At 37.3% G+C, this 21,559-nt stretch overlaps 2 protein-coding genes across 4 annotated transcripts; one reads left to right on the top strand and one right to left on the bottom strand.

Moving 5' to 3' along the window:
* Window positions 1-5,426: 5,426 nt before the first annotated feature.
* Window positions 5,427-9,875, top strand: LOC104214128 (transcription termination factor MTERF15, mitochondrial). Of its 3 annotated transcripts, none has more exons than XM_070148988.1 (3): window positions 5,427-5,561; window positions 6,581-8,112; window positions 9,125-9,875. In XM_070148988.1, the coding sequence occupies exon 2, from the start codon at window positions 6,652-6,654 to the stop codon at window positions 8,035-8,037; it is 1,386 nt and encodes a 461-aa protein (XP_070005089.1). In that variant the 5' UTR covers window positions 5,427-5,561; window positions 6,581-6,651; the 3' UTR covers window positions 8,038-8,112; window positions 9,125-9,875. The 3 variants fall into 3 exon arrangements, with proteins under 3 accessions (XP_070005089.1, XP_070004425.1, XP_070004755.1); XM_070148324.1 differs by having other exon boundaries at window positions 8,896-9,875; XM_070148654.1 differs by lacking the exon at window positions 5,427-5,561 and having other exon boundaries at window positions 5,577-8,112; window positions 8,896-9,875.
* Window positions 9,876-10,258: 383 nt separating this feature from the next.
* Window positions 10,259-19,732, bottom strand: LOC104214129 (uncharacterized). Its single transcript, XM_070147929.1, has 10 exons — window positions 19,371-19,732; window positions 13,234-13,393; window positions 13,014-13,075; window positions 12,381-12,540; window positions 12,143-12,263; window positions 11,847-11,928; window positions 11,638-11,741; window positions 10,858-10,936; window positions 10,720-10,770; window positions 10,259-10,637 (listed from the first exon to the last, which is right to left on the bottom strand). The coding sequence occupies exons 1-10, from the start codon at window positions 19,611-19,613 to the stop codon at window positions 10,554-10,556; spliced, it is 1,146 nt and encodes a 381-aa protein (XP_070004030.1). The 5' UTR covers window positions 19,614-19,732; the 3' UTR covers window positions 10,259-10,553.
* Between the last annotated feature and the right edge of the window lie 1,827 nt (window positions 19,733-21,559).

The raw sequence follows: 21,559 nt of genomic DNA, 5'->3' as shown, positions 1-21,559 counted from the left end.
CAAAAACGACCTAAGGAACAGTAGTCACCGTCTTGCCATGACCGTTACTCATTTTTTAGTATTTTAGGGCCATAAAACTGGAATTCCGTCCGATTCCCAGATTTTTGTGTGCTATAACCCACGCCTTTAACATGGGCTCGAGTCACCGGACCTGGATCACCTAAAATTTTGTTGGACCTTAAAAAGCGACCTAATGAACAATAGGCACCACCTCTCCATGACGGTTCCTCATTCTTTGGCATTTTATGACCATAAAACTGGAATTGCGCTCGATTCTCACATTTACATGTGCTATAGTCTACGCCTTCAGCATGGGCCAGGGCCACTAGACCGGATCTCCTAAAATTTTACCGGACATAAAAAATGAGCTAATGAACAATAGTCCCCATCTCGCCATGACCGTTCCTCATTTTGGCGTTTTAGGACCATAAAAGTGGAATTCTGCCCGATTCTCAAAATTTCATATGTTATTGTCCATGCCTTCTGCATAGGAACGGGCCATCGGATCCGAATCGCCTAAAACTTTGTCGGACAATTAAAAACAATAGTCGCGACTTCGTCGTGGCCGTTTCTTGTTTTTGGCATTTTAGGTCCTTAAAACTAGAATTTTGCTCGATTCTAAATTTTTATGTGTTATATCTCACGCCTTCTGCATGGGCCCGTGCCACCGGATCCGCATCACCTAAATTTTTTTGAACCATCAAAAATAACCTAAGGACTAATATTCACCACCTCGCCATAAACGTTCCTCATTTTTTGCCATTTTAGGGTCATTAAACTAGAATTCCATCCGATTCTCATAATTTCATATGTTATAGCCCATGCCTTCTATATGGGCCTAGGCCACCGGACCCGGAATGCCTAAAATTTTAACGGGCCATAAAAATGACCTAAGGAACAATACTCATGCCTAGCCATGACCGTTGCTCGTTCTTTAGCATTTTAAGCCATAAAACTAGAATTCCACCCGATTCTCAGTTTATTTGTTCGATAGCCCACGCCTTCTACATGAGCCGTCGCCTAAAAACTTTTTTGACCATAAAAAATGGCCTAAGGAACAACAATGACCGCATCTCCAAGACCGTTACTCATTTTTGGCATTTTAGCCTTATAAAATTGAAATTCCGCCCAATTTCCAGATTTTGTGTGCTATAGCCCATGCCTTTTGCAAAGGTCAGGATCGCCTACAATTGTACCCGACTATAAAAAATGATCTAAGAAACAATAGTCACCGCCTCGCCATGACTGTTCCATATTTTTTGGTGTTTTAAGGTCATAAAACTAGAATTTTGCCTGATTATTAGATTTTCCTGTGCTACAGCCCAAGCCTTCTTAATGGGCCCGGGCTGCCTGAATCGGATCGCCTAAAATTTTATCGGACCGTAAAAAATAACATATGGAACAATAGTTACTATCTCTCCATGACCGTTCCTCATTTTTGACGGTTTAGGTCTATAAAACTAGAATTCTGCTCGATTCCAAATTTTCGTGTGCTATAGTCATCGCCTTCTGTATGGGCCCGAGATACCGGACTTGGATCACATAAAATTTTGCTAGACCATCAAAAATGACCTAGGGAATAATAGTTACCTCATCACGATGATCGTTACTCGTTTTTTGGTATTTTAGGGCCATAAAACTAGAATTTCGTCCAATTCTCAGATCTTCGTACACTATAGTCCACGCTTTTGGCATGGGCCCGGGCCACCGGACCCATATCACCTAAACTTTTTGGACCATAAAATGGACCTAAGGAACAATAATAGCCGTCTGGCTATAAAACTAAAATTCCGCCTGATTTCTAGATTTTCGTGTGCTATAGCCATGCCTTTTGTATGGCCGGGGCCACCGGACACGTATTACCTAAAAAAATTTTAGGCCGTCAAAAACAACCTAAGTAACAATAGTCACTGCCTCTCCATGAACATTTCTTGTTTTTAACGTTTTAGGGCCATAAAACTGGAATTCCGCCTGATTCCCAGATTTTCGTGTGTTAAAGCCTACGCTTTCTGCATGGGCCTGGGCCACTGAACCCGAATCGCCGAAAATATTATCGGACCACCAAAACGTCATAGAGAATAATAGTCACCGCCTCTCCATGACCATTACTCATTTTTTGGCGTTTTAGGGCCATAAAACTGGAATTCTGCTCGATTCCCAGATTTTCGTGTGTTTTAGCTTACTTCTTCTGTGTGGGCCCGAGACACTAGATCTGAATCACCTAAAATTTTGTCGAACCATAAAAATGACCTAAGGAACAATAAGCATTGCTCCGCCATGACCATTCCTTGTTTTTTGGCGTTTTAGGGCCATAAAATGAGAATTTCGTCCAGTTCCGAGATTTTCATGTACTATAGCCCACTGGCCCCGAATCGCCTAAAATTATGTCAAACCATCAAATATGTACTAGGAACAATAGTCATCGCCTTAACATGATTGTTACTCATTGTTTGGCATTTTAAGGCCATAAAACTAGAATGTCGTTCGATTCCTAGAATTTCGTGTATTATAGCCCATGTCTTCTGCATGAGCCTGGGTCACCGGATCAGAATCGTCTAAAATTTTATCAGACCAACAAAAATGACCGAAGGAACAATAGTCATCGCCTTTCCATGACCGTTCCTCTTTTTTAGCGTTTTACAGTCATAAAACTAGAATTCCGCCCGATTATTAGATTTTCATGTGCTATAGCCCACGCCTTCTGCATTGGTCTGGGCCCCGGGACCCGGATCTCCTAAAAATTTTTGGACCATAAAAAACAACCTAAGGTCAATAGTCACCGCCTCGCCATGAACGTTCCTTATTTTTGGGCATTTTAGGGCTATAAAATTAAAAATCCATAAAATTCTCAGAATTCTGTATATTATAGCCCACGCCTTCTACATGGGCCCAGAGCATCAGACCCGGATCGCCTAAAATCTTGCCGGACCATAAAAAATGACCTAGGAAATAATAATCACCTCCTTGCAATGGTCGTTACACGGTATTTGGCATTTTAGGGCCATAAAACTAGAATTCCACCCGATCCCAGATTTTTATGTGTTATTGCCCACGCCTTCTATATGAGCCCCGGTCATCGATACCCATCGCCTAAAATTTTACCGGATCGTATAGATTTTTGCGGGCCATCAATACCACCTAAGAAATTTAGAACGATTCCCAAATTTTCATATGCTATGTACACGCCTTATGCATGAATCCGGACAACCGGTCTCGAATCTCCTAAAATTTTGCGGGCACATAAAAAATGACCTAATGTACAATAGTTATCACTTCACCATGACTGTTTCTCATTTTTTGGCATTTTAGGGCCATAAAATAAGAATTAAGGACTATTCTCGGATTTTTCTTCCTTGTTTTTAGCGTTTCAGGGCCATATAACAGGAATTCAAGACAATTTCTAAATTTTTATGTGTTAATGTCCATGCAATCTTCAAGAATTCGGATGAGGGGCTTCAAATTGCCTAAAAAAATTTGGGCCCATCAGAAATGGCCTCATGAACAGTAGTCATCACTTTGTCATGACCATTCCTCAATTTTTGGCATTTAGGGTCGTAAAATAGGAATTCAGGATGATTTTTAATTTTTTTGGTGCTAATGTCCACGAGATCTTCCTGAATTAGGTTGACGGTCTTCGAATAGCCTGATTTTATGGGCCTATCATAAATTACCTAATAAATAATAGTCATTGTTTCGCCGTGACTGTTCCTCGTTTTTTTGTATTTTAGGGCCATCAAATAGGAATTCAGGACGATTTCTATTTTTTCGGGGCTAATGCTCACGCCATCTTTATGAATTCGAGTGCGGGCTTCGAATCGCCAAAATTTTTGTGAGTCCATCAGAAATTACCTATTGAATAATAGTCATCATTTTTCATGATTGTTCCTGATTTTCATGCATTTTAAGACTATAAAATAGGAATTCAGAACGAATTCAGATTTTCGTGTGCTAATGTCCACGCCCTCTTCATGAATTTTGGGGACAGACTTCGAATCGCCAAAACATTTGTCGGCCTATAAGAAACGACCTAATGCATAATAATCATCGCTTTGTCATGATCGTTCCTTACTTTTTTGCATTTTAAAGTTTTATGGTTCCATTTAGCCAATCCCAGTTTTTTTAATAAAGTGCACATCACACAACAATATTTACTTGCCATGTGTCAAAATTCATTTAATTATCTTTTATATGTTATTTTATTATTATTATTATTATTTTTTTTTTCATTTCCTTTTCTTCTTCTACTCCTATTTCCCCTAACCTCCACCTTCTGGTCCTTGTCAACCAACCTCACCGAACAGCTCTTGTCCGCCGGAAATGGAGACCATCAAACATGGAGATGAAAAACTCTTTTCGCTCAACTAAAGCTCTCCAACAAGGAAAGAAGCCACCAAAACCTAGCACCAGAATCGTCAAACTCTCTCAAATTGCTCAAACCATATTCAAGCCGACAAAAATGGTGTTTATGGCAAGTTGAAATTTGAACTTAGTTTTTGTTTTCCGGCAAAAAATGTATCTTTTTTTCTTCGTTTTCTCTCTTTTCCCGGTCTTCTTTCTTCTTATTTGATCTCCTCGTCGGCTATCAGAGCTTAGTTGATTTAAAATCTGAATATAGTTTCTTATTTTTGTTTATCTGTTCTAGATTTTAATTTATGAGATTGAAGCAGCTTTATTATTAAAATCTACAAGTTAACCATGATGAAAGAGAAGGGGAGCTAAGAGGGAGGGGTTGGGGGAGAGAGGTATGAAGAAGGAGAAGACAAGAAGGAGACACTACCCACCTGTTTGGATTCACACGAAAGAGAAGAGAAAAAAATAAAGAAAAAGGGATAAATAATGAAAAAAAATTAAGAAAAGAATATAGATAATAAATTTAAACAATAAAAAATTGTAAAATAAAATTTTAACCTTTTTTTTGTCTTCAAGCTCTTTAGGAGAGTGATAATCACTCTCAATGCCACGTAGGCTTAAAATGTGGTATTTATTATACTTTGAATAAAGACAATGCCACTATTTCAACAGCACTGGGTCAATATTGCGCTAAAAACCAACCCAAGGGTACTTTTGCTATATTTTCAATAGTTTAAGGGGCAAAATTGAACAGCTATTTTAACAGCACCGGGTCAATATTGCACTTAAAATAAAAATAAGGGTATTTTGATATATTTCTAATAGTTTGAGGGGCAAAATGGAGCAATTATTTTAACAGCACTGGGTCAATATTGCACCAAAAACCAAACAGAGGGTACTTTTGCTATATTTCCAATAGTTTAGGGGGCAAAATTGAACAACCATTTTAACAGTACTGGGTCAATATTGCAACAAAACCCAAACTAAGGGTACTTTTGTTCTATTTCCAGTAGTGTAGGTATATTTTTAAAAAAAGGGGGTGTAAATACATCGTATATTTTTAATACGACGTTCGTTTCGTTTTCTCTATTTCTTTTTCGTTTCTTTTTCCTCTCTCTCTCTCTCTCTCACACACACACACACAGAGGCAGGCATTTTGGTTCTTTCTCTTTTCCCTGTTTGAAGTCGCAGTTTGGATCTTTTTTGTCAAGGTAATTGAATATATAGTTTAGAATCTATTTCTGTTTTTATTTTCTGTATTTAAAAAAAATAAAAAATCAGAGTTTTGCAATTTGTATACTGTTTTTTTATTTTTGTTTGAATTTTCAGATTGTCGAAGCAAATATATAGTCATTAAATCCTAAACGAACATAAATTTTTAAAAAATCCAACCTTTGGTTCCAGGTTTTTGCAATTTGTTTAGTAAAGCTTCAAACTTGGTGGCCTGCTGGGTCTTGCAATTTATTTTTTATTTTACCCCGTTGCTGATTTATGTGGATTTACCTTTTTAAAGAATTTAGGATTCATATCACCGACCTCAACTTTGTTTGAGATTGTAGTGAAAGTATCATTTGTCTATTGACCCGCCTATTTTAGCCCAAGTAAATTTGACCCGTTCATTTGTGTACTATCTAATCTGCTTATTTGACACTCCTAGGTGTAAGTTGTAAAAACGGTTGAGATATTTATATATGTGATAGGAGTATAAAAAGGAATAAGAAAAAAGGACTGTTCTCACTTATTTGCCGATGATTAAGGAGGTATATAAGTCTTTGAAAATGATAGTATTTGATTACTTTGGTTTATTCGATTTTTACATGTGTATGATGATGATATGCATTGAGCTTAAATTACGTAGTCAAGATTCATATAACCGATTCTAACTTGTTTGGGACTAAGGTATAGTAGTTATTGTTGTTGTATTCAATTTTTACTTGTGAGTTGAGTGACATATCGTCTGTTCCGTACTAAAAAAAGGGGAAAAATTATGTGAATCACTGACAGACTATGAGTGTGGAAGTCATGATATTCCTAGTTGGGGGTGGTGGGGGTGGTGTTGAGCCAATATGTGACATAACTGCAGAACTAGGTGGAAAGATGCAATTCAAACGTGTTCCATGGTAGCTAAATGTGCAGTTATATTCACACACACACACACAATCTGACAATTGTTTCTTAACCATTCACTAGCACCAGATTTTATGTTAACTTGTTGAGTCAATTGTTTCAGGCTAGCAATGCAATGTTTGAATGCAGATGATTGGTCATACATCTTTTAGTACTTACTAACCAACTGAAACCATGACCATTAGGATTATCAGATCCTTTTTCACATCATTTTCCAATCCTGCTACTCTAATTCCAAATCCAAGTCACTGCTATTTTTGCACTAACCCAACAGTTGCAAAACGGATATCCCAAATTCAATATCCTCTACAATTCCAAGAAAGTTCCCCCCAAAGAAATCTCATAGCGGTATCTAGTCTTCTTAAAAGATATGGTTTTCCAGCTCTAGAACTTACTAATTTTCTCGAGAAGAATTGTCGTTTACTAAATCTAGACCCCATCAAAATAGAAAAGTCTCTTAAGATTCTATTATCCTTGAAACCATCTCAAGAATTCCTTGTGTCCGTGATAAATAGTTGCCCCAGGGTTCTAGAATATGATGCTATTAAGAAATGGGAAGGAGGCATCCGAGGATTAGAAGAGGGATCCAATTTATCCTCCTTCGCCGTGCGGAATATTCTGGAGGTCTCGGTGAAGTATGAACTAGATTATGATTGTGTTTTGGGGTCTCTGAGATGCCTCAAAGATTTAGGGGTTAGTGATATTACTGTAAATAAGGTTCTGGAGACACATCCCACGGTAACTATGATGGCTGCAGACAAGATTCATGACTGTTTTGAATTCGTCGTTGATGCCTTTAGGATAGACAAGGTTGGATTTGATCGCATTCTCTGCGTTTATCCAGGTGTTTTGGCCTTTGGGATTCAAAATAAGTTTAAGCGATTGCTTGATGAATTTAAAGTTCTGGGCTTTAACATGGAGGTGATCAAGAAACATGTCCTGAGAGATCCTAGAATTCTTGCATTGGAAGTTGGGGAATTATCGCGGTGTTTGGAGCTGCTTAAGAGTTTGAAATGTAGGGAATCTATTAAGGAGGATATTTTTCATGAGGGAGCTTTTAAGGCTGGGTACGAGGTGAAACTAAGGGTTGATTGCTTACGCAGTCATGGGTTAAACTTAAGGGATGCTTATACTGTGGTATGGAAAGAGCCCAGAGTGATACTTTATTGCGTAGAGGATGTTGAGAAGAAGATTCAGTTTTTAGTGCACGTGATGAAAGTTGATATTCAATGTCTTGTTGAAGTTCCAGAGTACCTGGGGGTGAATTTCGATAAACATATTCTACCAAGATTCGAAGTAATTGACCATTTAAGATCAATAGGAGGACTTGGTGATGAGGTGGGATTGAGGGAGTTGATTAAACCTAGTAGAATGAAATTTTATAACTTATATGTCAAGCCTTATCCAGAGTGTGAAACAATATATGGAAGATTTGCAAGAAATGCTGAAGTGAGAAGTCGACATCCAGTGGGAATTTGGAAGCTTTTCAAACCACAAAATAATCCAAAGTCCAAAGAAGATATTATGAACATTAAGTCGTATATGGATTCATTGGCTTGAGTTCTGGATCCTTCCTCCAAATTCTACCCAAAAATACATCTATGTAGCATTCTCTTGGAAGATCCTTTTTCTGAGGTATGTTTCTCATCCTTATTCATATGCTTTTCCTTCATGCCGTTGTGGTGTGATGTTCTGTTTTGCAGTTGCAATTTTTCTACAATCCCCTTAGTTTTATAAATTTCTTTGTAATGTTTTTTAAAGATGAAGTAAGTAACATTGATAAGGCATCAAGAAGATGCAGATTTGCTGGGAGGTAAATAGGAGCATTTTTGTAGCTGGCTATGTGCCTCTTTTGGCTCCTGTATAATACTGCCACTAACATCATCAGATCAACCCGCGCAGGCTCGTTCATATCCTCTTTTAGAATTAGAACCAAATACAAAACTGCTGTTCTTTGTTTCCAAAGTTTTTAGTCCTTTAGTCTTAAAAACTTGGAATTTTGATAGGTCTATATACTTGTCATATCCATCATTTGGTTCCAAGTTTAAGTAGAATATATCAATCTTTCAATTCTCTTGCAAAATAATTTTTAAGGAGGTGGCATGGTTTTTACATCAAATATAGAACATACCCACATACTACTCGTTACAACTCATTTTAGCATCAGCAAGGGTTGTGTTTTTATGTTTTTTTCTAGCTATCTCCTTTTTCAACTGGTACTTGTAACATTTTCCATTTCCACATTTAATTATTCTTACCGCAAAAGGATTTTTTTTTAAAGGGACAAGTACTTTATTCGCAAGGATTAGCTGTGAAAAGTTAACTGCTCTTGTCCATTAAAAGGATTAGATGTGCTTTCTCATTCAATTATTAGTTTTTTCTTCTTGTTTATCATAATATTTGTTCTTCTCGTCCCAGTCTTTGCTGCTGCTGAAAGAGGGATCAAGATGTGCATGATATAATGTTTGCTTGTTTTAACTGGGTGAATATCAGTTGAACATCAAGCTGGAAGTTGGGGATGGTGCTAAGATCAAATTCTGGGGTGATAATTGGCTGCATTCAGAGAAACTTAAAGTTAACTTCCCCGTTCTTTATAGCACCACAGTGAACAAAAATTGCTTTGTTGCTAATTGTTACAATGAAACAGGGTGGCAGCTATAGTTCAGCAGGAATTTCAACGATTGGGAAATTTCAACGATAGAAGACTAAAGCACCAACAGAAGTTGCTTGTGTTGGATGGGTGGCTTCAAGAAATGCATACTTAACACGAGATTTTCTTCAGAAGAGAGGCTGTGTAAAGTGCAGCTGGTGTTTCTTGTGTGAAAAGGCTGTAGAGTCCACCGATCCATTTATTACTTCATTGTGAAGTTTCTTGGCAGGTTTGATCAGTAATTTTATGTCTGTTTGGGGTGCAATGGTCATGCCAATGTACAGGGTCTACTCTTAAGCTATGTTGCGCGGACTCTCCAAAAGTGTTGCCGCACTCGTGTCGGATCCTCCAAAATGCACTAAATTTGGAGAATCCGACACGCACCCAACAACATATTTGAAGAGTTTGAGTAACATAGCTCTTAAGTTGGCAAGCACAGTTGGCTGGGAATATGAAAAGATTTGGATAACAGCCCCTATATGCATTATGTGGAACATTTGGCTAGAGAGAAATAGAAGATGTTCTGATGAGGGCATAGGATTCATCTGTGGTGTTATAATAGATACTAGGATTTACTTAATGTAAGTAAATACATTGTTTTCTTCATTGTGTTTATTATATACAGTATATAGTTTAAATTTTAGAATTGAGACGCAGTAGAATGCTGTATGTATAATGTTAAGTTAAACATAGTGTTATATATGTATTTCTGCACCTGTTGTTAACGAGTTGCAGCAGTCCTTAAATATATTCTGGTCAATTGGTAAAAATTCTGCCTCTTTCAACAAAAATCTGATCACTCCATACAATTTTCTAGTCTAATGCTTTTGCCTTTCTATGAACAATAACATCCAAGTGTAATCCCACAAGTGGGGTCTGGAGAGGATAACCCACAAGTGGGGTCTGGAGAGGATAACGAGTACGCACACTTTACCCCTACCCGAGGGAGTAGTATAAGCAAAAACATTAAAAGTGGTTTAAAACAATAGATAACATAACAGAGAAATAAGATGTGATGTAGAGAAAATAAGTCTGGAGATTATTATGCAATGTAGAGCATAATGAGAGGTCTCAACCTTTAGCAAATTGAAGATTAACAAAACAGTAGCAAATTCTGGAAACAAGAAGAAGTGCAGAAAAAAGAACCAAGTTTAACATGGGTAGCAATGTATCAAGAAATTGTATGAGTTCATGTTATCATGTCTATTAACACAAATCGCAGGGGGCAGATCGTAGGTCCTTTAGGTTTTAAGAACTATATCTGAAAAATGTGATTCCATAAGTGTTGTTTTGTACATCTTCTTGAAGTACTGTTCTGTACAATTCCCGGACAACTTGAAATAACGAACTGTGTGTGCTTCTCCCGTTAACTTTATATATTGCGGTTTACATGTTTTGCTGTAATCCTGGAGCTCTTAGATACGACTCATGGTACACGTTCTAGGACCCGTTGCAAAGCCCTTTTAATTCCTTCTTGATTAAGTGATGTTGTCAGTTGTATTTCTTGCACCTGATCACATAAACAATCGGTTTAGATTGAAAAAGGCGGTGTGGGTTGTAGAAGGGGGAATGCATGAGGTGAAAGATGATACCTGTCTTCCAGCCCGAGCAAGTAGAGTAAACTGATCTCCAGAAGCTGGTGCCTGTCAGATGCCATAACAGAGAAGATTGGACATCTATTGTGCATAAATACTGTGAGTCACATATGGTTTATGTTTGACACAACTTACATTCGACAACCAAAGCTGTAAATCCTGTGAAACGACTCGCTTCTCAAATCCTTGTCGAGTAATTGTCACATCATATATGCTATTGAACAAAAACACAACTTTGTCAGATTTGCTTCAATAATCAAGTGAATTAACCAGAAAACTGTCGTGTATAATTATTTGATGTGCTAAATTAGTGCAGATAATGGTATATATACAAGGAAGTGAACGAATGAAGAATCAAATATAGACCAATTTAATCAAAGAGATGTTTTTAACGAAGCTTCCTGAGAGTTACTCCTACGGGATAAGAGATTTACATCTATGATTGTTTGGAGAAATGATGAAGCCGTAGTGTTCAAGTTCTAAACATCAGATCTGATGTTACCAAATGATCGTTTATGTCAAGTCCTCGTCCAACTTAGACCACCAGGCTTTGTTTATAGTGGTAATGTCAAGGGACCATATTATGGTCTTAATGAGAAGTGGTATCGCTTATGGATTAATCTTCAATTTTCATAACATGGCACGAGCACTTACAAGGATTCACGTCGTAGCAATGGAGGTGAAGTTTTCTATTTTATCTCTAGGTCTCTAAATATTATTTTCAAATGATGAATTAATCAGTCATAACCTCACTACGGAAGATGGACAAATACTTACCAAGACATTCGAGCACAAAAGGAGACAATTTGTAATAGATTTATGAACAGAAAACCATTCAAGCAAATAGGTCTAATAACATCTTCATATAATAGCCTAATGAAAGACTTAATGCCAAGAATTGAACTTCAATCATACCCATCTTCTTGCATTAGTTCTTCAATTATTGTTTCAAGCCCGGGAAGAGGCTCAATAACAAAGTTACCATCTGAATCCAAGGAATTAGTGTCGACGGATGCTTCCTGCAAAGTGTTGTAATTCATCAGTAACAGTATTACGCAGCTAGAGAAAAAATTTAGATTTCAAGAAGGAGGCGACACCAAAATTCTATCATTTGCACATCTCACCTTATGAATTACTTTGTCCAGAGTTTCCAGCAATGGATCTTCCTCCAACTGTTTAATTGACAAAGTAATCCTAGATTTTTCTCTGCAATGTGTTCATGTATTGTGAAATTGAAAGAGACCGGGCGAGAAAATAAAGGAATTAAAATCAATCACTGCCTTCGAATTCAATCATATGGCAGACGCGGTACACATCTCAGCCTATCAAGTTCTATCTCAGCAGGCGATATTGTTTAAAGAAAACGTTTGCTAGCAGTACTAGACGACACACCTACGTAAGCATCATCATGATAAAATACCTGTCTATATTTATGATTTTGACCCTCACATCATCACCTTCTGTAAGGATGTCTCTCACATCATGAACTAAATCCCAAGAAACTTCCGAGACGTGGACAAGCCCGGTAAGGTGATATGATCCTGCATCACATAGTAGATAAGAATTACTCCTAGTTGATTCGAAGATTGACATAAGTACCGGAATAGTCAGGCTTAAAATGTATCCAGACGGGAAGTCTGTCTCTTATGAAAAAGTACCATCTGGGAAGCGCAGATGAACAAAAGCACCATAATCCTCTACTGAACCGACCCTCGCTTGGAAAATGTCACCTACATTAATTTGATTAGAAAACTTCAACCAGCTAGCGTCCTTTTCAGAGAATATCAACCTTCTTTTGTCCTCATCAGCTTGGATTACCTGACAGCAGACTAAAGGTTAACTGATATTTGAATCGTAAAGGAAAGTCAAGATAAAGAAACTAACTCCAAGAACACAACAAGATTTTCTTAAATACTATGACTAATGGAAGGAAAGAACTACGTTATCGAAATGGATTATGAATGGATCCAGAAACAGCAAAAGAATCATGGCACAGTAAGTTTAACTGTGAAAAAGGTTCCATTTTTACATCATGCTTGAACTTAGGCAACTGTGCAAGTTACAAGTAGCTATCCTATGTGAGATTCACGAAAAGGAAATATTAGCTTCTTGGAACTTTGCAAAATTCTGCAAACCTTAAGCACTAGAGATTATAATGTGGCATCTAAATTCTAAGTTCCAAATCTTCAAGATGCATTAAGTTCAAACCGAGGGATATTTTACAAGGGCAATGAGCATGCTTTAGATGAGAAGAAGCTCAAGAATAGTATTTAAGTGGTTAACATTAGTACCTTCACGGAGAGGACAGAACCGGTCAAGTCTCTTGCTATCTCTTGAATGGTCTTTTGTGGTTCTACAAAGTAAGGGAAATAAGTAAGATAAACAAAACTTTAGGAATTAAATCTTGACTAGAAGATAAAATGTTCTCCTAAGCTTATGATTCCCTTGAAAATGACATACAATTGAAGATGCCAAACATTTTAAAACGATTATCAAGGTTGAAAGTAGTACCTTTACAAGAGTAATAAGGGCTCATCTGCGGAAAGGGTAGAAAACCCACAAGAGAATAAAATCGAATCAACAAACCACCACCATTGAAGCCTTCAACCTTGCCCTCATATATCTGTCCCCTCTCACGGTATGTCTTTGCTGCTTTCCAATCAGCAGACTTCTAATTCTTTGTAGTAAAGGAGAACTACATTACATACACTTCAAACCACAATAATCTAATGGGAGTATAGAACAAGGTAATGTAAAGCATTGAATCAACTCAGTCAACAAACGAAAAGAAATCCAATTAAAATCTTTCAAATATATTCATTATGTATACGGCATATATCAGGATCTCACTTGACTGTTGCATAAGCAATAGGGTATTGTGGCCAATGGACATAATCATGTCGTAAACAACACTACTTGGATAGCTCAAGCGCTTAACCAACAAAAACTTATCTGAACCATGATAAAGCTGGGACTTTTAACCACTTAACTCCACTGTTGAATTTGACAAAATGTTTGTCCCACATCGGTGGGAAAACAAAAGTTGGGGGGATTTTCCCCCTATAAAAGAAGGCTTAATGTTTAGGTTTTATACACACCTCTCATTTGCCTTCTCATCTGTTTAAGGCATTTGTATCTTCTCTCTTTAGTATTATTTCACTTGTATTTTTGGAGTGGAATAAAATATTGGTTGTGTCCGAGGAGTAGGCAAAATTAGCCGAACCTCGTAAATTCTGGTGTTCCCTTTATTGTTGCTTTGTTGTCTTATTTATTATTTGGTGGCTGTCATAAATTTTGGTATAGTAGTTGTGACTTATTCACACTCTATACATTTGGCTTCCGCAACAATTGGTATCAGAGCCAAGGTACTGTCTAAGTATGCTCTGTGGTTGCAGCATAGTCTGATCTTCCACATCAGAAAAGATTTATCTTGGTAACTGTGTCAAGGTTCTGTCTGAGTATGCTCTGTAGTTGCAGCTTAGTCTGATCTTCTACATCAGAAAGGAAATAATCTTGATTTGTGTCGTCAGCTATTAAATAATATTTGTGTCAAATATGGGAGATAATAAACAAGAAGAATCTACATCAAGTGTCAACAATACGTCATCATTGGCATCTTCGCTTATGACAAGAATTGTGTCAAATGCGAAATTTGCGGTAGAAATTTTTGACGGGTCCGGGCATTTTGGGATGTGGCAAGGCGAGGTTCTAGATGTCCTTTTTCAACAAGGGCTAGATCTGGCCATTGAAGAAAAGAAACCAGATGTTATTGGAGAAGAAGATTGGAAGATTCTCAACCGTGTTGCTTGCGGTACCATTCGATCCTACCTTGCTAGAGAGCAGAAATATCCATACACAAAGGAAACTTCTGCAAGTAGATTATGGAAAGCACTGGAGGATAAATTTTTGAAGAAAAACAGTCAAAATAAATTGTACATGAAGAAGAGATTGTTTCACTTCACCTATGTTCCTGGTACCACGATGAATGAACATATCACCAGTTTCAATAAGTTGGTTACAGATTTGCAAAATATGGATACAACTTATGATGATGGTGACTTGGCCTTGATGTTGTTGGCGTCACTTCCTGATGAGTACGAGCACCTTGAAACTACTCTACTCCATGGAAATGACGAAGTTTCTCTCAGAGAAGTTTGTTCGGCTTTGTACAGCTATGAACAAAGAAAGCGAGAAAAACAGAAGGGCGGAGAAGGAGAAGCACTATTTGTGAGGGGTCGTCCTCAAAATCAAACGAGGACAAAGAAGGGAAGATCCAAGTCAAGATCCAGACCCAGCAAAGATGAATGTGCCTTTTGTCGAGAAAAAGGGCACTGGAAGAAAGACTGTCCGAAGTTGAAGAATAAGGCCAAATATAATAATGGAAAGGCCATTATGGATTCAAATGTAGCTGATTGTGATGATTCAGACTTCTCATTAGTTACAACAGAGTCATTAACATCATCAGACATATGGTTGATGGACTCGGCTTGTAGCCATCATATGTGTCCCAACAGGGACTGGTTTGTGGAATTTCAAGAAGGAGAATATGGAGTCATCCACACAGCGGATAACAGCCCTCTTACCTCATATGGCATTGGTTCAATACGATTAAGGAACCATGATGGAATGATCAGAACATTGACAGATGTTCGATATGTACCGGATTTGAAGAAGAATCTCATCTCTGTGGGAGCCCTGGAATCAAAAGGGTTCAAAATCATTGCAGAAAATGGAGTGATGAGAGTATGCTCCGGTGCACTAGTGGTAATGAAGGCTAATCGGAAGAATAATAATATGTACCGCTATCGTGGCAGTACAGTTATTGGGACAGCGACAGTGACATCCAGTGACGACAAAGAGGCAGAAGCAACCAAGCTATGGCACATGCGCTTGGGACATGCTGGAGGAAAATCCTTGAAAACTCTATCAGATCAAGGATTGTTAAAAGGAGTAAAGGCTTGCAACTTGGAGTTTTGTGAGCATTGTGTCAAAGGGAAACAGACAAGGGTTAAATTTGGTACAGCGATCCATAATACTAAAGGCATTTTGGATTATGTACACTCTGATGTTTGGGGTCCTTCCAAAACACCTTCATTGGGTGGGAAGCACTATTTTGTAACCTTTGTTGATGATTTTTCCCGAAGAGTATGGGTGTATACAATGAAGAGCAAAGATGAAGTGTTGGGAATTTTTCTCAAATGGAAGACGATGGTGGAGAATCAGACAGGCAGGAGGATCAAGTGTATTCGCACAGACAATGGAGGTGAATACAAAAATGATCATTTCAATAAGGTATGTGAAAATGATGGCATCGTCCGACACTTCACTGTTAGACATACACCACAACAAAATGGAGTGGCAGAACGTATGAACCGGACCTTGCTGGAGAAGGTACGGTGTATGTTGTCCAATGCTGGCTTGGGCAAAGAATTTTGGGCTGAGGCAATTACATATGCATGCCACCTCATTAATCGCTTACCATCTGCTGCTATTGATGGCAAGACACCATTTGAAAAATGGTATGGAAAACCTGCTGTAGATTATAACTCTTTGCACGTGTTTGGCTCAACTGCATATTATCATGTGACGGAGTCAAAATTGGATCCAAGGGCAAAGAAGGCTATTTTTATGGGAATTACTTCTGGAGTCAAAGGATATCGCTTATGGTGTCCTATGACAAAGAAAGTAATATTCAGCAGGGATGTTACCTTTGATGAATCTGCTATGGTAAATAAGGTAACAGAAGATACCAAACAAAATAAAGGTGCTTCTAAGCAGGTGGAGTTTGAGGGAAAATTTATTTTTCCTACACAAGAAGCAGAGGAGGAAACAAATGAAGATTATCCTCTAGAAGGAGAGCCAGTAGAGGAGATTCCAACTCAGGAACCTCAACAACAACTTGAATCAATAGCAACCAGCAGGCCAAAAAGAACAATAACGAAACCTGTTCGTCTCATAGAGACGGTTGCTTGTGCAACCTCAATTGTAGCTGATGATGTTCCTACTACTTATAAAGACGTTGTCCAAAGTTCAGAAGAAGATAAGTGGAGGATTGCCATGAATGATGAAATACAGTCCCTTCATCAGAATCATACATGGAGATTGGCCAATCTCCCGAAGGGAAAGAAAGCAATTGGGTGCAAATGGGTATTTGCAAAGAAGGAAGGATTTCCTAACCAAGTAGATGTTCGCTACAAAGCAAGATTGGTGGCCAAAGGATATGCTCAAAAGGAGGGAATTGATTACAATGAAGTGTTTTCTCCAGTTGTAAAACATTCCTCCATTAGAATTATGTTGGCTTTAGTAGCACAATTGGATTTGGAACTAGTTCAGATGGATGTAAAAACTGCGTTTTTACATGGAAACTTGGAGGAGGAAATCTACATGACTCAGCCAGAAGGATTCAAAGTTGCTGGAAAAGAAAATATGGTGTGCAAACTTGAAAAATCGTTGTACGGATTGAAACAATCTTCTAGACAATGGTACAAGCGATTTGACGAGTTTATGTTGCGGCAAGGGTACAAGAGAAGCAAATACGATCATTGTGTGTATTTGCACAAGCTTAAAGATGGTTCCTTTGTATATCTTCTCCTATATGTTGATGATATGTTGATAGCTTCCAAGAATTTGGAAGAAATTGATAAGTTGAAGATTCAACTGAAGAAGGAGTTCGAGATGAAGGATTTGGGTGAGGCAAAGAAAATTCTTGGCATGGAGATAATTAGAGATAGACGTTCAAAGAAACTCTGTTTATCTCAAAAGGAATATTTGAAGAGAGTACTTCAACGTTTTGGCATAGATGACAAGACTAAGCCAGTTAGTACTCCACTTGCTTCCCATTTTAAGCTAAGTACTACTATGTCGCCAATGGATGAAGTTGAACGAAAGTATATGTCAAAGGTACCATACGCAAATGCTGTTGGTAGCTTGATGTATGCAATGGTTTGCACAAGGCCTGACATTTCACAAGCTGTTGGAGTTATTAGCAGATATATGCACAATCCAGGGAAGGAGCATTGGCAAGCTGTGAAGTGGATTCTACGGTATATTCATAATACTGTAGATGTCGGGTTAGTTTTTGAGCAGGAAGACAATCAGTCTGTAGTTGGATATTGTGACTCAGATTTTGCGGGTGATCTGGACAAACGAAGATCAACTACTGGTTATGTGTTTACTTTTGCAAAGGCACCAGTTAGTTGGAAGTCTACTTTGCAGTCAACAGTTGCTTTGTCTACAACAGAGGCAGAGTACATGGCTATTACAGAGGCTGTGAAAGAGGCAATTTGGCTTCAAGGATTGCTAAAGGAGCTTGGTGTTGAACAAAAAGGTATCACAATTTTTTGTGATAGTCAAAGTGCTATTCAATTAGCGAAGAACCAAGTTTATCATGCAAGGACGAAGCACATTGATGTTCGATATCATTTTGTACGAGAAATCATAGAAGAAGGTGGAGTCACAGTGAAGAAAATTCATACTACGGAGAATCCTGCTGATATGCTGACAAAGGTGGTGACTGCGATCAAGTTTCAACATTGTTTGGATTTGATCAACATTGTTGAACACTGAAGATTGAAGATGAAGACACAACCAAAATTTGTTATTGAGAGAAAATTGAAGATGTGGAATTTTGCCAAGGTGGAGATTTGTTGAATTTGACAAAATGCCAAAGTCCCACATTGGTTGGGAGTTAAGTTTGGGGGGGATTTTTCCCCTATAAAAGAAGGCCTAATGTTTAGGATTGAAACACACCTCTCATTTGCCTTCTCATCTGTTTAAGGCATTTGTATCTTCTCTCTTTAGTATTATTTCACTTGTATTTTTGGAGTGGAATAAAATATTGGTTGTGTCCGAGGAGTAGGCAAAATTAGCCGAACCTCGTAAATTCTGGTGTTCCCTTTATTGTTGCTTTGTTGTCTTATTTATTATTTGGTGGCTGTCATAAATTTTGGTATAGTAGTTGTGACTTATTCACACTCTATACATTTGGCTTCCGCAACATCCACTTCCTCTTAACTCTAAATCCGGCTTATCCAATTGTGGTTCGAGTCTTTCTCCACTCAGCTATGTCTATGACTTTTCTGCCATTTTCTTGATTCATTAGATGTCTTTATCATTAACAAAGTAAACTGTAAACTCCTCAAACATTATTTAGGGATAAACCATAATAAACTATCCACTCAGGGTGACGAAATGTTATTGCTTACATGAGCATTACAGTGGAGAAAAGAATTAAAAATTGAATGTAAGTGCCCTTAACAAATTAACTACCAAAATGAATGGAGTTGCTTAATTTATTTTTCATCCTAAGTTCCAAGACTTTTCCTAAGCCGAGGGTTTTCCGGAAACAACTTCTCTACCATCTTTAGTAGGGGCAAGGTCTGCTTACAATATACACAATCTACCCCGGACTCCTAAGTTCCAAGACTTCACTTTCAAAATCCTTTTCAATTTCAAGATTCTTAAATTTTCTCAATTTTCTTATCAGCCAAGAAAAAGACCCAGAAGCAGCAACAACAACTACGTCTTAGTTCCAAACAAGTTGGGGTCGACTATATGAATCCTCACTCCTTCAGCTCAGCTCATGTCATTGTCATACCAAATAAATTAAAAGTGAAAATACTGAGTTAAACATGAATAAAGGGTCTCACCCGATCTTGTTTGATCTCATCAGGGGCCAAAGATTGTTGATCAACTCCATCAATCTTAGCATTACCAGTAGAAACTGAAACTCTAGGACTTAACAAACAACCCCTTTTGAGCAAACAACTACTAAGTGAAAAATTCACATGTAATGGACTTGAATTAGCTGAAAAACAACAAGAATGATGAGTGGAAACAGAATCACTAGTAAAAAACTGTGAAAGAACTGTGGCTGCTGTAAAAGCAGGCATTGTTTCTATGATTTTGTATGATAAATCAAGAATTGAACAGAGAGGGAAAAAGGGAAGTTTCAGAGTGTGGAATTGAAGTTAGTTATGTAATTTTGGAAGTTTTTTTCATGGTTTTGAGTGTGTGGATTTGGTTTAGATTGACGTGTGAAGAAGGAGAACACATTTGTTCTAAGATGTTTTGGATCATCCATGTGTCATCTTGTAGGTCCCTTTGTGGGCCCCTAATCTATCTTTTCCTAGTTTTGGATAATTTATTGTCAATCACTTGTTGAGAAATTAAACATACTAATATATATTTAAGTTAAACGTCTAAGTATACTTAAGCATAACAAATTCACTAGTACTCATATACAAAAAAATTTATAAATCGATAATTCAATTTTCTTGAAATATTAAAAGTAGTGGTTTTAAAATTTATTGTAAAGCAATTAAAATTTGAAATAGAAGAGTAATACACATTACTGTCAAGGATGTGGATGACAGAATATTCTCATTCAAATAACACATTTTGTAGCATATAGGTCAGTCTTATGACTCTATTCCTACTCCTCTTGTGTGAACTTTTAGTGGTCCTTAGGTTAGCCGCAAAAATTATCAAGGAATTATATTTTCAGGATTATATCAACTATGGAATAAACATTATTAAACTTTGGCATAAAATTTATATCAATACTAATTCATAAACTCATAATCAATCACTAGAGAAATGTAATCCCAAATTTTATGTTAAAATTAGTATTAACCCTGTCAATCAATAAATTAAATAAATTAATTAGACAATTTAAGTGGAAGACTCAACGGAATTGTTAGTCAATCCATAGCTCTAGAATGTCGTCTCTCATTGAATTCGTCTCTAATATTGCTGACTTGTTTCCTTTAATTTCCTAGTTTGCTACTCTAGATTAGTTGTAGTTGAATAGATTAATTGTGTTAGTTTAATTTAGTAATTAGTTAATCACAAGTCCACGTGGATATGATATCCGGACTTACAATCCTATTTACTAAATTAAACTAAGACAATTAATTTATTCAAGCGATTTTCTAAAGATTATTATCTACAACTAATCTAGAGTAGCAAACTAAGAAATTAAAGACAAGAATTCAATGAGAGACGATATTCTAGAGTTATGGGTTGACTAACAATCCCGTTGAGTTTTCCACTTAAATTGTCTGATTAATTTATCTGATTTATTGGTTGACAGGGTTAATATTACTCTAGTATTCTCCGAAATTACTACTCGCCTATTCAAGCTAACCTAACACCTATATTCTTATAGAATTAGGATTAACAAGAACGCATTAATAATTCTTGTATAATAATCAAGTAAGGCGATTAGGTATATCTTATCCTAACCGCAAATCCGTTTCCGATATTCAGGTTCAATATCTCGCTCTACTCAATCTTATATGCAATCTGGATTTTTCTTTCCCGAGTTCAATCCTAGATTCGTAAATAGTATTCAATTGGTGATCAAGAAATCAAATAATTAAGTGCAAGATTGAATAAATAAACCAATATGATAAAATAATGAGAATAATTCAAGCTTCAAACTCCAACGTTCATGTAGCACCTAAAACTCTAGAATTAATATATTATGAGATTAAAGGAAGAGAAGATGAAAAAAACTAAGGATCCTCGCTCTCCATTGTTCCATGCTTGTGTTTTCCTCTCAAAGTGGTGCCCCCCTCCAAAATAGGTTTAGACTTGCTTTCATACGAGTTGGGGGCATCTTGGGTCGAAATAACCTTGTCCCGAACGAAGTAGGATACTTTTCCCATTTTCCGTCACCCATCGCCCAGGGTAGCGTTGGGCGTTGGCGCTGGCGTTGGGATTTTTGAGGTTCTAGAAACTGGGTACAAATGGTCATTTTCCAATTTTGCTCCTTTTTGGCTTTAATGTCGCACATTTTGCCCCATATTGCCCCCGGATGATTCCTACACATAAA

This window comes from Nicotiana sylvestris, chromosome 1, assembly GCF_000393655.2.
Source record: "Nicotiana sylvestris chromosome 1, ASM39365v2, whole genome shotgun sequence".
Taxonomy (NCBI): domain Eukaryota; kingdom Viridiplantae; phylum Streptophyta; class Magnoliopsida; order Solanales; family Solanaceae; genus Nicotiana; species Nicotiana sylvestris.
Note: the sequence above shows the minus strand (reverse complement) of the source record. Positions and strands in the feature narration are given on the sequence as shown.

Excerpts from the sequence above, each read along its gene's own strand:
- LOC104214128 (XM_070148988.1), top strand. The coding sequence starts at position 6,652 with ATGACCATTAGGATTATCAGATCCTTTTTCACATCATTTTCCAATCCT.
- LOC104214129 (XM_070147929.1), bottom strand. The coding sequence starts at position 19,613 with ATGCCTGCTTTTACAGCAGCCACAGTTCTTTCACAGTTTTTTACTAGT. Across the intron at positions 11,929-12,142 it reads AAAATCATAAATATAGACAG|AGAAAAATCTAGGATTACTT; the intron begins GTATTTTATCAT and ends AACACATTGCAG. Across the intron at positions 11,742-11,846 it reads TGGACAAAGTAATTCATAAG|GAAGCATCCGTCGACACTAA; the intron begins GTGAGATGTGCA and ends AACACTTTGCAG.